We start from the raw sequence: 16,926 nt of genomic DNA, 5'->3' as shown, positions 1-16,926 counted from the left end.
CTGGAGGTCCCAGAAATGAACGCAGCGCTGCAGGTGGGGTCTCATGAGAGCAAGTAGAGGGAGAGAATCACCTCCCTTGACATGCTGGCTGTGCTTCTTTTGCTGCCAATACCGAAAGAATAAATAACAGCAATCACACTTGGTGTTTCACAGCTGGAAGATTCTTCTCCTTTGGACCTGTGTACTGTCTTTAAGATGAAATTGCATGAAAAGACTAAACCATGCCCTGAGGGAAATCAGCAGCAAAAATCCCACTGGCCCCGAGCATGGTCCGTGAAGTGTGCTCCTGACCCACTGGACTGGACCAGATTTGGCCTAATGAGTCAATGGTCCCGATTCATAAGGTCTTTAGTTTTGAAATGAGAAGCATGTTTCAAAGTAAAAGCTCTGCAAATACCTTCAGGCTGGCTTTGTGCTCTCTACCACCAGTCATCCTTGTCAGCGTGTTTACATTTCCCCTTGCCTGCGGTCTCTTTATCAGGCAATGGGTTTGTTCTGTGTCTAGCATAAAGTAAGCGAGCACGGGTTTCGCACACACACGTACTGCACACATGCTCAGGATGACACAGACGAGTACGGTATTGAGCATTTTCTTCTTGTTTCTTCACACCACTTTTGGGGAAAGTGGTTGCACCACAGCAGATGGTGATGGTGAGTCATTTCATCTTCATCTTTCCACTCATGTATGACCTTGAAAAACCTGAGTTTGTAGCTCAAAAATGCAACTGCTTTGTTAAATGTGCCAGTCTTTTAGCCTCCAGTCTTTTTCTTTTAGTGTCAGTGCTTGAGACAGATGTGAAGCTGAATGATACCTATTTAATTTAATTTCCAAGTCTGCTGTGCTTGCAACATTCAAATTCATGTGAAATGAGAGAGACCACAGCTGTTTGCATAGGGCATGCAAGAACAGACCTGTTAATCCTCTCTCACTATCTAGTGTTCATGTGAGGATTTATGCCTGGGAGCAGGGAACCGCTTCGCTCTTCTTCAGTCTGTGGTCACTCTCAGCTGCCATCAGAAGGGTGAGAGGTTCTGTCTTCACTTGCTCTTGGCAGTTTCCTCCAGAGAAAATATTTCAATATATCTCAAACTTGGCCTAAACTTTTCCACTTCAAAAGACAAAATTTTTCTCTGTTTCTTTAAGCGAGTGCATCAGGTATATCTGGAGGATAGTCTCACTCTCCCTCATAACATGGATAAAGCAGTAACTCAGCTGGGGAGTTGTCACAGCCTATCATTAAAACCATTCACTCCTAACTCAACAAATAGTTATAAATTAATGCAACAGTTTAAATTTGGGTTTATTGCAGATTTCATTTTCTCATTTAGGAAAGTGAAAATTATCTAGCAGCGTCAAAATAAAAAATGGAAACATACAGAGCAGCAATAAAACCACTGTTTCAGTTTACAGTCCCTTTTCTCAAAAGGGAGATGAAAAATTTGACTTGCAGACTCAGTCCCAAATCTGTCTAATTTGTCTAATACTAAATAAACAGTGACAGAGTGTGTTGTATTGTGCCTGAAGGGTGTGGGCAGTCACTCAGTTACTGGTAGCTTTACGGCCTCACTGTTTAGGTACAAAAAGAGTTTCTGGGTTTTAGGTTGATAATGGCTGTGTTTGTATGCTAACTCACAGATAGGCAATTCCATTTTCTCCGGTGTGCCCTGTATTACAACATACATGTATGTACACATATGTACATGCATACATATATAGGATATACATTACAAGTTTTTTAATTAGGAGGAAACAGTCAGTGGCTCAGAACTGTATCTAAGAAACCTGGCAGGGGATTACCTTTTATTTATACAATATGCAACTGTTTACAGATAGCTTTGGCTAACAGCTGTGGTGGTGAATAATGATAGTAGTTTATTGCTGGTGTCACTGAAGTCTTCAGGGATTCAAAAAGCAGATAGGACTGGATCTTTCCTTGCTTTCCTTGCCATTAAATTCCGGTAGATCATAACTTCCAGTAGATCATAATTCACTTAAAATTAAAGATAAACAGATTCAGAAAATCCCCACTGTGCAATTAGCAGCTTTTATGATTCTTTTATGAGTCTTGTGGGTTTGGCTAACAAATTAAACAATCCAGGGTAAAATCACCTGTGATGGATACTTGGCTTTCACTCTTCACCTTTTCAACTCGCCACCAGCAGACATGAGCTCACCCCTTCTTATGGGCAGAGGAGGGAAAAGCTCATTGCACTACTTGCCTTCATCTCCTCCTCTTCTCTCAGGGGCAGATTGCCTCCCAAGCACTGTTCCCCAGCCTGGCGGAGGTGGTGGAGTTCCCCAAAAGCCCTGAGAGAGCTAAGAAGGGGCAGTTGGGAAAGGACAGCAGGGCACGGGTAAGGGGAGCAGAAGACTGCAGGCTGCCTTTACTTCCCTCTCAAGATCCTCCCTGTTCACAGGAAGCAGGTCCAGGAGGGCACCTTCCCTGGATGGCTCCCTCACCAGCTATGTGAGGAACTTATCTTCCACACATGCCAGGAACCTCCAAGACTGTTCTTTCTCTGTTGTGCTGTATTTCCAGCAGACATCACGGAAGGTGACGTCTCCCATGAGCACAAGGTGTAGCGATTGTGAAACCTCTGTCAATTGTTTATAAAGAATTTCCTCTACTTCTTTGCCCTGATTGGGTGGTGTATAACAAATTTCCACCATTATATCACTCTTACTGACCTTACTCCTGATTCTTACCCATAAGGATTTGACCCTACCATCACCTTCATTAATCTGAATGCTTTAATATATCTCCTTAACATGGAGGGCCACGCCACCACCTCTTCTTCTTTAGCTATCCCTTCTGAAAAGTTGGTAACCACTGATTGCAGCACTCCAGTTGTGGGAGTCATCCCACCAGATTTCCGTGACGGCTTCTATATCGTTGTTTCCCTGTTGCACAACAGCCTCAAGCTCCTCCTGTTTATTGCCTGTGCTATGTATATTTGTGTAGAAACATTTCATGGAGGGAGTTGAGTACATAGTTTTCGATGCTGAGGGGTGGTAGACCTTCAGGTTGCCTAAGACGCCAACAACTTGCCCTACAAGTGTTGACTACCACACACAGGGTTCTTGTTTGCAAGACCAGTTATATCCCCGTCCTCCTTAACATCCCCATCCCACTGCAAAACTCGTATGGTTGTCCAACCCACATCAAAACTGCTGTGATAAAAATGAGTTCTGGCTGAATCAAATGAACACTAGAGATTTCTCATTACTGTCCACGGAGACAGTCACTTCACTGACTTTGGAGATTCAGTCACTGATCTTGCAGGTTCTTGGCAGTGCCTTTTGTTTCACACATTCTTAGTCCCAGGGACTTAGGAGCTTAAAGCTGAAGCATGTCCATAGTCTCTGTTAACACTCTTCTCCTGGTAAAGGCTCATGAGATTCCTGCTTTGATTTGAACCACCCTACTGGGTGTTATTTGAACCCAAGAGACAACCATTTCCGTGAAGCACCTGCCATGGTTGTAGCTATGAGAGCAGTTTTTCTCCCACTAAAATTTCCCCATCTCAATCTCTGTCTTGATTTCAGCAAAGCCAGGCTCAGGGCTCCTTCCTGGGCTGCTCGATGGAAGAAAATTATAATCGTGTAAACTTTTAATTGTGTAAAGAGTCCTTAGCAATGTGAGTCATACTGAAGTCATCAAAACCATTTACATAACACACTCTTGCATAGTAGTTCTGAGGTTTAGGGAAGAAGTGCAACTGAGGCTACACGCATATTCAAGTCAGACAAAAAAATTACTCTCAGACCATGGAGGAACCCTACTAGAAAAAGCATTTAAAATTGCTTTCTTAGCAGTATTCATGAGGTTTAATTATCATATATTCTACGGTTAGTATGTTATTTCCATGAATAAGGAACCAATTGATCACAATGTGAAAACTCGGTGTAAAAGAGTTAAAGTCAGGTTTCCTTCTAGTGTAGGCTAAACATGAAATGGCTGTTAGAACTGCAAGACAAAACCTTTTTTCTTTCATTTAATTTTGCAGTCCACCTGGTATAGAATGAACTAAGATTTCTGTTACCTTTCAACAAAGCAGTAGCAGAGAGGTGAAGGATTTTTATTACATGCCATTTATTAATAATGATTATCAATTTTCTGTGCTTATGCAAAATCTGGTATATGTAGTTTGCATGTACAGAGAGCATCATGCAGTCTCTTCCTCTTATATACTTAATATATTTGTAAGTTTTAATGCTGCCTTGAGATAGCTATGAGTATAAATAAGCCAGGCTCACGGTGGTTGCAAATAAAGTCTTAGAGATGCATAAAATGTAACAAATCTTGCATGTGATCTTCAGGTGTATCTATCTAAATTAAACATCTTTTTTTTTTTTCTATTTTATTGCAGATTCATTTTTGGCTAACTTCTTATTCCCTGAATTTTGAATATCTGTATGCACACACTTTTACCCTCAAATACGTAACTTTATTGTGACATTTCTCTACACCCATGTTTGCCCAGATGGCTGAGAGCTGCTTTTGTCAAGATTCTCAGCTATGTGAAACTTGCAGGGCTTGTCCTAGAGTTGCACTGGCCTCTACGTCTCTCTCTTGAATGTACTGGTCAAGTAGAGCAGCTTTGTGCAACACCTGCTTTGTCTGTGTCTGTGCTGCAGGGGTTATGCCCTCAAAGCAGCAGCACCAGAGGAAGATGACACATTTCATTGTCCTTGGGGAGATCTGTGCTCCCCTTGAGACAGACTCCACCAGAGCTGTGATGAGACCAGTAATTTCTTGTCAGCACTTGTTGCTGATGGTGGCAAATGGGCACTAAATCTCCAGCAGCCCACTATTGGTGGTGGTGGCAGCAGCCCCCTCTAGCCCCTGCTTTTGTGGTTTTCTCTGCATCTCTGACTTCTGCATTTCTTCTCTTACTCAAAACTCAACTCCAGATGTACCTCATCTCTGAGGTCAGAAGTAATAGTAACCCTGTCAGCAACGGTGTGGTGCTCTTTACTCCAATTTTAAAGCAATTTAAAAACTCCCCCGCTTTGTCTCTGCTGTCAAACCATGACTGTTTTGGATCTTCAGATGTGCTCCCACACTGGACAGGGGCTGGGTATCCCCATACGCTGTCAGGGATGATAGAATATCACCAGCAGGACTATAGGTCACAGCATTCAAGCAGCTGGTCACCCCTCAGTGATCCGATTCACCTGGGTGACAGCAAATTCAGCCACCATTTTCTCCGGGAGGGATTTCCTGTTGGAAATGTTTCCACAGGCACTTCCTCACGCAGCCTGTGAATGTGAGTCACTGATATCCCTGGAGCATCCAGAGTCTAGAGGAGTGGGAAGGAGAGGACCAAGCAAGGGATTTGGAATAGTCCCTGGACATGGGGAAGAGGGTTATGCAATCTCACAGCTGCCCTTAACACAGTGAAAGGACACAGAGGCATTTCCAACCCGGGATCTACTCAGGGGGTCATGGCAATAACCCTTTTCCTGCGAGGGTGAGATTTTGTGAAGTGAGGCTGAACTGGCACTTTCCACCAGAGAGGACTCCTCTCTGAAGCATTAGTTTTTGTTTCACTGACATCATACCTGGCAACTGTAGGACTTGAGACTTATGATCTTAGTCACATTATGACTGTTTTGTTAGTCATTGCAGCAAATTTGCAGGAAGCGACACATTGGGGCAGAAAGTCTGAGCTTTCCCTCATGAGGCCAGATTTGTGATGTTTCATAAAACTTTGCAGTACAATCGAAATGAGGCTTAATTGCCTCATGACACCAAAATCCTCTTGCCTTCCTACAGTCACATATAGAATTTCCTAGTCTTCTCAGGAACTGGGTGACAGGCCAGAGCTTCACAGCACAGTCAGAGCAGAGCAGGGGTGGGAGGGTGAGGCTGAGACAATCTCATCTGTTTGCAGCCTGGCTGGTCCTAATGCAAGTGCAGCAATGATAACTGCCAAGTGTGTATTCTTGGCTGTGGATCTGCTGCTTCAGAGCTACAAGGTGTTGGATGTACTTTTAGACTGTCCTGAACCAAAATTCCCATACAAAAAACTCCTCTTGAAACTAGCCCTTGCTCTTGAGCAGTTGTTACCCTCCAGGATCAGCCCCAGACACCTCTGGAAGGAACTGAGCAGACGACATCCCTAAATTTCTGTTCTCTTTATTTTCAAGAGTTTTTTAGTCCTTGACTTGAATATTCTTGAATATTCTGCTTTCCAATAGGCATCATCCCTTTGCCCAGCAGAGAGGGACCTGGGAGTACTGGATGGCAGTTGACTGAACATGATCCAGCAGTGGTGGCTCATGTCCAGGTGGCCCGGAAGGCCAATGGCATCCTGGCTTGTATCAGGAACAGTGTGGCCAGCAGGAGCAGGGATGTGATTCTGCCCCTGAGCTCAGCACTGGTGAGGCCTCCCCTCTAGCCCTGTGTGCAGGGCTGGGCCCCTCACTGCAAGAAAGACCTTGAGGGGCTGAAGCGGGTCCAGAGGAGAGCAACGAGGCTGGGGAAGGGACTGGAGGAAAATCCTGTGAGGAGAGGCTGAGGGAGCTGGGGCTATTTAGCCTGGAGGAGACTTGGAGGGACCTTATCACTGTCTACAGCTCTCTACAGTCAGGTGGGGGTCAGGCTCTTCTCCAGGGCAACCAGTGACAGGACGAGAGGGCACGGCCTGAAACTGCATCAGGGAAGGTTCAGGCTGGATCTCAGGAAGCATTTCCTCAAGGAGAGGGTGCTCAGGCACTGAGATGCACTGCCCAGGGAAGCAGTGGAGTCACCGTCCCTGGAGGTGTTTAAGGAGAGGCTGGATGTGGCACTTAGTGCCGTGGTCGGGCTGATGTGGCGGTGTTGGGTGATAGGCTGGACTAGATGGTCTCAGAGGTCTTTTCCAGCCTCAACAGTTCTGTGATTCTGTGTGATACTGTGATTCTGTGCTCATGAACATATCTTATTTCCCTTCACATCCTCAAAGATAGCAGCTTTTTGTGGTTCTTAATAGGAGAACCTGTCTGAGAAAGCTCGGAGATGATTTTCAGATGAAGTAAATCCTGCTGTTATCTTGGGATTAAGTTTATCCATAACTTCTAAAATCAGAATTCCCCTGTCCCTGGCTCAACATTTTTTTTTGTTTTGCACTTGACACTAGTACTTTTTCAGGGAAGTTTCCAGGTTGACACTAGCTCCCCTCTTTGCCCATGACTGATTGTAAAGAACAGACATAGGGTGTCTCATCTGTCCAAACCATCTGTGACATTATGCCTTTTTATAGTTCACAGACTGACAATGCAGAATGTACCTTCATGCATAGTAAGTGGGTGAGCTTCACTGGCATATGAGGAGAGCAAACTTGAAAGGTGCAAGTGGCTTTTAATTTCATTTTGATTGAGCTTTCTTTGCTTATTATGATACAGGTGGGCTGATCCTCTTCCTTTCAGGCAACCACATGAAGAAACAAACTCCTACACAATGGGCCTGCAAATCAAATACCCTTATGGGTTTTTTTCAGTAACATCCTGCAAATCTCTCCCTAGGGACTTTCGGAGATGATGAACAAGACAATTTTCCCATTGACTGCTTCAGCCAGCTGGACTATAAAAATTCCTATAGCAGCCTGACCTGCAATTTTACTGAGATGCCTCCTCACAACACTAACTATAACCTGTTCCTATGGTAAGTGCTGTCAGGTGGTCCTATGGCAAACTTCTGGCAAGCGAAATGCTAAGCAGCAGTGAGTCGCATTTTCATGTGCTGGGAAACAGGAGCAGCAAAACTGGACAAAATTCCACTTCAGAGTGTTTTACCAAGTTCAAATAGTATTCAACAAAGAATAGTTTACTAGAAAAATAAGAAAAAAATAATCAGCTGAAAGGGTCTGTAAAGTGCATTATAACATCCCAAACAGTCCTGATCTTGCCTCTGTTGCTCTGAAACACCTGAGGCAATTTTTCCTTCAAATTAAATGATATTTAAAAAATCCTAAGCCTAGACTTTATCAATTGAAAAGTAAAAATGTTTTTGAAGAAGCAGATCCTTTTGGCAAGAAGACTCATTTTCCACTGCAGAGAGAATGCTTTTATCTAGGTCGAGAAAAAAGTTAAGCAGTTGTCTTTGCTCATGCAGACATGCAAAAAACATACTAGAATGAGTATACAAAAAGCCAAGTTACCAAACACGTCAATCATCTCTACATCTTGTTGAGGCTTAGAAAAATTTTTCCACATTTTTTAACTGATGCACGTATCTCAAGAAGCTCAAATTTTGTTTATCATACTTCTGCTTTTCTCTTTGCCTGTTTTTCCTGAAAATGAAAGTTCTGCTGCAGCCAGCCAAAGAAGTGGATTTTTTAAATCTTGCTATTCTAGTCACTATTTAATTTATTTTTTTTCTTTTTAATGTGATTTATTCTGGATTTTGACTGAACGACTATGACAGTCATCAAATATAGTGGTCACATAGAGGAAGGATCACAAAAACACTTCTCAAACTGTGCTGTATGTCTCCTTCATGTCCTGTCTGACTGTTGGCCTTGTATTTCCCACAATTTCAGTCAATAAAAAAATTCTCTTCAGTGAATATCCAAACCTATTGTGCTATGTTTAAAAATGGCAGGAATAAGATCATTTTTAAAGATACAAATGTTTTTCACACATACTTCCCCAATTTGGTAGTTATATTTTTTTCTTGCAGAGCTCCAGGACTCTTAATGTGACTCAGGTCACATGATTATTGTGCTCAAAGACCACAAGAAAAAACACTATCAATATTTTAAACTCCTTATTTGCATGGTATTTTTTCTTATTTCACATGGAGTCTCACTTGAGCTCATGTGAAATGAGCAACCAGAATTTGTCCCTTATTATCTGATAGTACACTGTGAAGAAATTAATGTTGTGTCACTTTGGTCAACAGTACCAAGGAAGGCAGAGATTCTGTGTGCTTCAAAATGGAGAAACAGGAAGATGCATATTTCTTACAATTCAGTGATATACTCTCAAATAAAGACATTTGCTTGGACTCCAAGGTAACGAGAAGGGTCTGCAGGAATCTGGTTGTAACTGACATTGGTAAGACACTTAATATTTTGGACAATTTTAAGATATGAGGGTTACTGGGGGAAAACAAAATAGCCCAGCAAAAGCCTAATCATTAATCTGGATGACACAGAGACAGTATAAAGAGTCCTAGCAGAGCATCTAGCCTGGATTGAGGTGTTGGCAGGGCATGGTGTTATCCTTGCTTCAAAGCCAAACATGATTAAAATTCAAAATGTGCCATTGAATTCTGGCTTACTGTAACACCTTGCCCAGGCCAGGACACAGAACACATCACACACATGGGGCAAAGCAGCTGTTCCTAAGAGTGGATGAGCACCGAAGTCTAGCATGGACATGTTGTTAATCTGTTAGTAGAGACTGTGCAGTTTCAGGACTGACCACTCCAAGTCTAATGTGAGCTTGGTAGCTTAGGGACTGTAAGGTTGCAAGATCTCACTTTTCACACCTTAATTCTTGGTGCAACATGTTGTCTGAATGACATGATTAGGCATCTGGCAGTGCAGAAAGGACACCAAAGCCCATGAATGGGCTCAACTAAGCCATATTGCGGATTTGCCTGAGCCAAGAAACAGGGAGCTCAGGGGAAGACAAGCTCCTTGGGACTTGTTCCTCCTGGGAACTGGTCTCATTCAAGGGCTGCTACTCTATTCTGTCGTGGTGTCATACTGCTTTTCCTTCCTTTGGCAATAAGCACTGTGACATCCCTCTCTGAAACATTTCTGCCCCAGTCCAACAGTTCTGTAACAATCACACAGTACTTCTCAGTATTATGGGCCAGCCTGGACCATTTCTGATGTTCTGTCCTCTAGAAACTACGGGTTCTGTATGGAATGATGAAGTATTTGGGGGTTGCAGAGGGAGTGGGTACAATTTCTGGTTGTAAATGTTTTCCTGAGACGAGAAGAGTGTGGGCTCTTTGTTCCTGTGGAGGCTGATACTCTTTACAGGATGCATTGAGGAAGCTTCAATGGCACATACAGAGGTCCCTGCAGTCCTCAGGCACACCCAGCTTAGGCATGGCTCAGGAACAGTCCTGAGGGCTGCATTCTGGGGGCGTGATGTGCTTGCATGGATGGTCATTTGATACAGTCTCCTGCAGACCAGATCAGGCGTGAGTTTACAGCAAGGGCCTGGAGCCACAGTCCTCTCTGCTGTATCTAACACTGTCTTGTTTTGTCCCTTCCTCTGTCCCACCACCCTGATGGCCACTGGCAGTTGTGCCCATACCCAGTTTTCTCCCCAGTGCCTTCCTCCCAGAGCCATGATGAGTTTTGCCATGGGGTGTCCATCTCAGAACACCAGTTACAGGGACTGAATTTCACTTCTTCCATCAGTGTTACCATGGGGATGGTCATGCTCAAGAACTGCTTTCCAAGATTAAACATAACATCCCAAGGAAACACTATGCCTGCTGGTTGCACTCTTTCTTTTTTTTTTTCACTTTTCAAAACCTGTTAACTTTGTAGTAATATTCTACTATTTTTATACACTGGTTTGTTATCCCTTGCAGTGAAGCCTGAAGTACCATTTGATATAAACATCACATATCAAAAGGAGGCAAACGAATATCTTGTTCATTATAGTACACCACACTCGTGGAAGAAATACTTAAAGGACAAATTAATACACCAAATAGCATATCGGCAGGAAGAAGGTAGTTGGAAGGTAAGTTATGATGTATTGGTGAGCTTAAATAATTTTCAAAATTAAATGCCATCAGGAGTACCAGTATTGTGTAAAAACCCTCAGATCTGAATTTCTGCAGCTCTCCAGCTGAAAACTTGAGAGGTGCAATATTTGGCATTTGGAGATTCCACCAGTTAGAACAGTCCCAGATCGACAGCACCCATGTCTGTTAGATGCTTCCCTGAGCTAAGAAGTTCCATTCATTTGAGCTTTGTAGTGGAAAGAAAAGACATAATATAACGAGCCATCCTAAGTGTTTGAATGGCTTGCTTTTTTCTATGGTGCTTTTGCTCTTACTTTCTGTGCTCATCAGTCAGGCAATCATACAGCCCCTTTTCTTATTTATCACAGAATCATAGAATCATAGAATCATGGAATCATAGAACCATAGAATTCTTTGCGCTGAAAAAGACCTTTAAAGGTCACCTAGTCCAATATATAGCCACAGTTTGTTCATGTCCCTTTTTCACTGAGACTTTCCGGGCTTTGGGTGCAGCCCTGCAGTTCTCCCACCCTCAGCTCCTGTTTTGGGCTGCAACTGCCTGTGAAGTGGATCTGGTTTGGGCTGCCCAGCTGATGGGACATCTGTGTCCCCTGTCACAAAAGCAGCTGTGAAAACACCAGTCAAGATGAGGAGTATTTGAAGGCGAGGGCTATATCTAGTTTTTACAGAGGGAACACAGAAGAGCTGCAACTAGAAAATAGAAGAAACAACCAAATACATTGAAAGTAAGAGCACCAGAGCTGCACTGGGATTTCAGCTTCTTCTCTGTAGCTGCTCTTTCAGAAGTTGTCTTTTTATTTTTCTCCTCTCTCTTCTGAGTCTTATCAGGGAAGCACATATTTCCCACTCCAGTATTGGCAGTAGCAAAGGACAGTTAATATCTCCAGCTCTTTTCCAAAGAGCTTTCACGCAGCCTTGTTCTCTCTTCTTGATACTGTCTGGACTACCTTGCTGTTAAACTAGAGTGATGACCACCTGTATGATAACCAAAGACATGAAACAAATAGCACAGTACTGCAGGGATGTACCTGATCTCACTCACTTTGCTGAAACTCAAAGATATTTATCTTGTGCCATCTAGAAAAATAACTGGATTTTTTTGTGTGTGTTTAGACAATAGAGTCACAGTACCTTCAGGTAAAATTACTGGGCAAAAACCTTGAAAATGATGCATCCTACGAGGTGAAAGTACGTTCACAGCCCAATGGAGATTATTTTAAGGGCAGGTGGAGCGAATGGAGCACTTCTGAGAGCTTCAGGACCGCAAAGGAGCAGCATTCCACAGAGAGCTGTAAGGGTGGAAACAACTTTGGTTCCTCTGGAAGAAAGCAGAGATGGGGTCCTCAGGCTACTGGTCAGTTCTGGCCACAGTGGTCACAAGAGTATGGGGAAGGAAAGAGCCCACAGCAACAGCAAAGTCAGCCTCCCAGGCACTGGGTACCCCAGAGGAGATGACCCAGAAAGCAGCTGTATCCCTCTGGTCTGGGGCTGCCTCTCCAAGCGAAGTTAAATCTCACTCAAGGGTGATAAGACAAGACAAAGCGTTGCTGTAAGGGCATGAGGGAGGTGCAGAGGGAGGTGAAGGCTGACTCCCTCCTGCATGCCGAGAGAAGGACCAGCTTGCACTGAGTGTTTTAGGAAAGGCACAAAGAGTAGTGAAACGTGACCCATTTCAGAGCCCTGGATTTCTGTGCAAACATGGCACTTCAATCAAATAACGATATATATATATATCATATATCATATAACGGTCTGGGCTGGAAGGGACGTTAGCGATCATTTTAATCCAGCCTCCCTGTCGCCAGGGACGCCATCTGTCGACTAAATCAGGGAACACACGGGGACCGAACCCACGACCTTGGCGTTGTCAGCGCCATGCTCAACTGACCGAGCTATTCTCTAATCTGAAATGTACACGCTCAACCTGAACTCACCGTTGCACATACATAAATAATCCTTCTGGTCCTTGAAGTCCCTTCAGTCCTCAGGGGCATCTTGACATTATGTGAGAATTCATTTCAGTGCTTCTGTAGGGACATGGTGAGTGGTGGCTTCAACACGCTGGAGGTGATAAGCAGCCTTTGAGCTGTTTAACCCAACTTGGGAACCCAGCTCAACCAAGCTTAGCCCAGTGCTGGTGCTCTGGCAACCTACCTCTTCTCTCCTTCAGGGAGCCAAGAGAAGTGCACCAGTGTGCCAGTCCAATGATAGGCAAGTGCAGTGCTTGGCATTAATTCCTAATTCATTGTCTGAAGATACATCAGAGTTATGGTGGCTTAGCAGTGTGACATTTACATGCATTGACTGATTTTCTTTGTGGTTTTTTTTTAGATAGCAGCGTGGTCGTGGTTACACTCTCCACCCTGGGACTTATGCTGTCCATTGTCATGATTGTCCTGATTGTATCTTTTTGGGTGAACAGGTAATGTAGTTCTCTGTATTAGAAAAAGTGCTGGAAGCCAGTCCTGTTCTGGCAGTCTTATCGCTTTCCAAGTTATATTTCTGAACTATCCTCCTTTCACTTCTGGACTTCTGTATCAAGCAGAAGGCAGGCAAGGTATAGAAGGGGGCAATACAAGAGAGGATGTTCGTGGGCAGAAGACAAGCTCCTAATCTGAGTAGACTTCAATCTTGGGCTTGAAACACTGGGATCTTTGGGGAGCTAAAGTCACCACGAAACACTTGAAGAGTTGATGACTCACCAGAGGCAAATTTGAATCCAGAGTTCCAGAAAAGAAAATGACCGATGGGCTTTATTGAAGTCCCAAGACGTGTGGAAACAGTGTACTGGGGAGCTCGCTTCTTTCCCTTTCACAGGCTGAGTCAGCAGGATGTTAGCTCTGCAGCAATTTTGGAAGCAGCAGGGCAGAGCTCCCTGCAACAAGGGCTTGATGGTGGGTCCACAACCAGCTAGACATGTGGAAGAAACAGGTCCTACCTCCCTTTCCAAAGCAGTCATGGCAGAGCTGGAACTGGAGATACATTCTTTACACAGGCAGTACTTTGTCTGCTTTGGGCTTTTTTTCATATATTGGCTACACTGCAGTAGATAAATAGCTGTAAATAACTTTTTTAATGCATAGCTATATATGCTTATATTGTCATATATGCATAAATGCAAATATATGTTTATCTGTATATACTTATTGTCCTGGGTTTAGCTAAAACCCAGTCCTATTTAGTGATTTTTACTTTTCAGTTTTAGTTTCTTCTAAAAGGCTGCACTTTCTGAAGTTAGCAGCATGTTTTCGTAGACAGTGCCTGCTACTAGCAGTGATAACACCTAATGTTTACAGTTACTGTCTGGGACTAGTATGCAGACAGGCTCTTGCTTATACTTATTCCTATAGTGACCAAGGCCACGGCTGGCTCTTGTGTGCCACGCTGGGGGTGCCGGGTAGTAAAGGGGGGTCACAAGGAAGTAAAAGGTTGCATGTCCGGAGGGTAATAGACAGGACAGGTGACCAACGAGAGTATTCCATCCCATATACGTCATATTTAGTATAAATTGAGTGATCAGGAGAGGTTCTGCCCTTTCCTCCTTCTTTGCCCTCTCCTGCAATGGCCGGCGTCCAGAGAGGACTCTGTCCGATCTCCTGCTTTTGATCCGGATCCTGAGTTCCCGAATCCAGCTCCCTGTATCCATCTCCCCGCTGCCGCCGCCGAGCCTGGGTTTTTCCCAGTGCCTCCTGTTCTGCAGCATCAGTGGTGATTGGTATCGGGGGAGGGAGTCGGGGTTGATATCGGGCTATTATCTATAGTTGTAAAACTACTGAAAAAGCAGGCTTTTGGATCGTAAGACTTTTTGAACACTGAGATTTCTCTTTTAAAAAGAAGAGGGCTTTGTACATGTGTGTATATATGCCCACATATGCAGACACATGTATAAAATAACACTGAATGTCAGGCATCATGGCTGAGGGTCTCCAGCAGCACAATGTAAGAACTTTGCTAATCAGGGCAGTCCTGTGGAACGTGGCCACAGTACAGATATCTGAAGCACAGATAGCTGGCCAGGGAGCGCGACAATATACAGTTCCTTGACTTATGTAAACAGGCAGAGGCAAATATCAGCAAATTTGCACTTTAACCACAGCATCTTTTTTCACTTGCAGAAATTGGTTTCACTATGCAAAACCCTGTTAACACAGCTAAATGCAAATTAGCTCTTCTCAGCATAATTTGCTGCTTTCCCAGTGTGTCTTCTAATTGTGGCAATTTGTGCACTCAAAAGAACAATGACTATTTGGTGACCTTTATAACTTCACTTCTGTCTGTTTTATTCTGAGACTTCTCTGTCATTATTCCGGGTAATGCAAGCCAGCCCAAGACTTTGTGGGAATTAGTACAAATGATGTGTTATGAATCATTGGTATCTCAACACATCCTTCTTTTGCTCCACTTGAATTCCTACTTGTCTATCGTTCCTGTTTCAGGATCAAGCCTGCTGTGTGGCCAAACCTTCCTGATCATAAAAAAACGCTTGAGCAACTATGCAAGAAGCCAAAAAATGTATGTACTTGCACTGTTGTTTTTACTTGAGTATAGACTACCAGGAACAAAAATAACACTCATGAAAGATGGTACCTTCATTTGCTGCATGAGCTGGGTCATCTTTCAGAAATTATTTCTATATTTCACTGAAGAGAGTCTCCATTTGTGCAGGTAGATCCTAGTCAAGAGCATGGAAAACACAGACAATTAACCACAGGAGGCTGGAGAACCTGATATATAAGGAAAGGCTGAAGGAATTGAGTGTTTTTACAGAAAAGAGGAAGCTCAGGTTGGGGACTACTAATCACAGCCTTCCAGTTCCTAAAGTGTAGGTAGAGAGATGGTGGAGATGCTGTCACCACAAGGCTGCACGGTGATAGGACCAGAGGCAACAGGCATGTGTTTCTTCAGGTCAGACTTCATCTGGATATAAGAAAAAAAATCTTTCTCTGTAAGAACACTTAAATATTGTGTAGATTGCCCAGAGAAGAGGTAGCTTCTCCTTTGCTGGAGACGTTAAAGGCTTGGCTTGATAGGGCTCTGCATAACCCAATCCATGTCTTGTGTCTGGCAGAAAATTGGACCAGTTGGACTCCAGAGGTCCTTTCCAACCGAGACATTTCAGTAATTCTGTGAAACTGTGATCACAGGGCTGGATAGAAACCCTTTGCAAACATCCTTGGTGATGCCTATGTACCCTTTCATGGCCAGCAGAATTGCTCACATACCACGCAGCAAGTGAGCTACTCTGCCAGATAGAAGCCAGATGAATAAATGTTGTAAACTGTAAAGTGTAGGATTAACTACCTGTCTTAAAATTAACATGTCTAGTGCATTTTTTCACTAAGAAGCTCATCAGAGTTCTTCTCTCCAGTTGGTGCATTATGAGCATGTTCTTAATAACAAGTCTAAGATGACTCTCCCACCCCCCACAGTGCAGTGGTTTCTAGTGCGTTTCAGGAAGTCCTGGCAAAGTTTTGCTTCCCTCACTGCTAAATTAGGAAGGCAAAATTGGCAGAAGCCATCTGGGTCGGTTTTTTTTAAATGGCAGTTGTGTAATAGATGCATATCTCAAAATAGTCTCTGAAACACCAGTTCCCACCACACTGCATAGAGCATAAAACGTTCTCCAGTGGTGCTGCTTGTGGAAGACCACTGGATAGATGCAGACTAATATGAAAAAGGATTTTAAACCATGTGATAGTTTATTCTCTGCTAACCTACTCTTTCGCCTGCTCTGGGTTACTTTCAGAGTTAAAGACATAATAAATACCCTTCTAAAAGCCAATGAATTATCAAAGTACCTTTCTACCTTAGGCTAATACACACTGTTAACTGACCATGCTGTTCCTTTTGTCACACAGAATTTTGATATTAGCTTTAACCCAGAGAGTTTTGGTTACGTTCATATCCATAAAGTCAATGGCATTCAAGCAAAAGCTGAGATGGAAAATTTTCTGCAGCCGTCAACTTTTCCAGAGACAAACCTTCCAGAAAAACTTAGGAGTGGATCAGACCTGAAGATGATCCCTGCAATGATGGACAAAAGCAACCTAAACCTGTCCATGACTTACGGAGGAATCTGTCCGGCTGAGGCCCCTCACAGACTCCTGGGCACCAACCAGTTTGCAATCACTGAAGGAAGCTGCGACTCCAGCGTATACGAGGTGTGCCGCAGCAGCGGGGTGCCCCTATGCGACGATGGTTT

At 43.6% G+C, this 16,926-nt stretch overlaps 1 protein-coding gene across 1 annotated transcript in view; it reads left to right on the top strand.

The window, feature by feature from the left end:
- The first annotated feature begins 551 nt into the window (after nucleotides 1-551).
- IL7R (interleukin 7 receptor) overlaps nucleotides 552-16,926 on the top strand; it is a 16,550-nt gene continuing 175 nt past the window's right edge. The window contains exons 1-8 of the mRNA XM_009864442.1: nucleotides 552-651; nucleotides 7,511-7,649; nucleotides 8,889-9,043; nucleotides 10,545-10,699; nucleotides 11,838-12,015; nucleotides 13,056-13,146; nucleotides 15,161-15,236; nucleotides 16,583-16,926. The exon at nucleotides 16,583-16,926 is cut by the window's right edge and continues 175 nt beyond it. Of these exons, the coding sequence (XP_009862744.1) occupies nucleotides 552-651; nucleotides 7,511-7,649; nucleotides 8,889-9,043; nucleotides 10,545-10,699; nucleotides 11,838-12,015; nucleotides 13,056-13,146; nucleotides 15,161-15,236; nucleotides 16,583-16,926 (1,238 nt within the window). The remainder of the gene's footprint in view (nucleotides 652-7,510; nucleotides 7,650-8,888; nucleotides 9,044-10,544; nucleotides 10,700-11,837; nucleotides 12,016-13,055; nucleotides 13,147-15,160; nucleotides 15,237-16,582) is intronic.

The sequence above is a fragment of the Apaloderma vittatum genome, unplaced genomic scaffold, assembly GCF_000703405.1.
Source record: "Apaloderma vittatum isolate BGI_N311 unplaced genomic scaffold, ASM70340v1 scaffold3152, whole genome shotgun sequence".
Lineage (NCBI taxonomy): Eukaryota > Metazoa > Chordata > Aves > Trogoniformes > Trogonidae > Apaloderma > Apaloderma vittatum.
The sequence above is the reverse complement of the archived record's forward strand: the minus strand, read 5'-3'. Positions and strand labels throughout refer to the sequence as shown.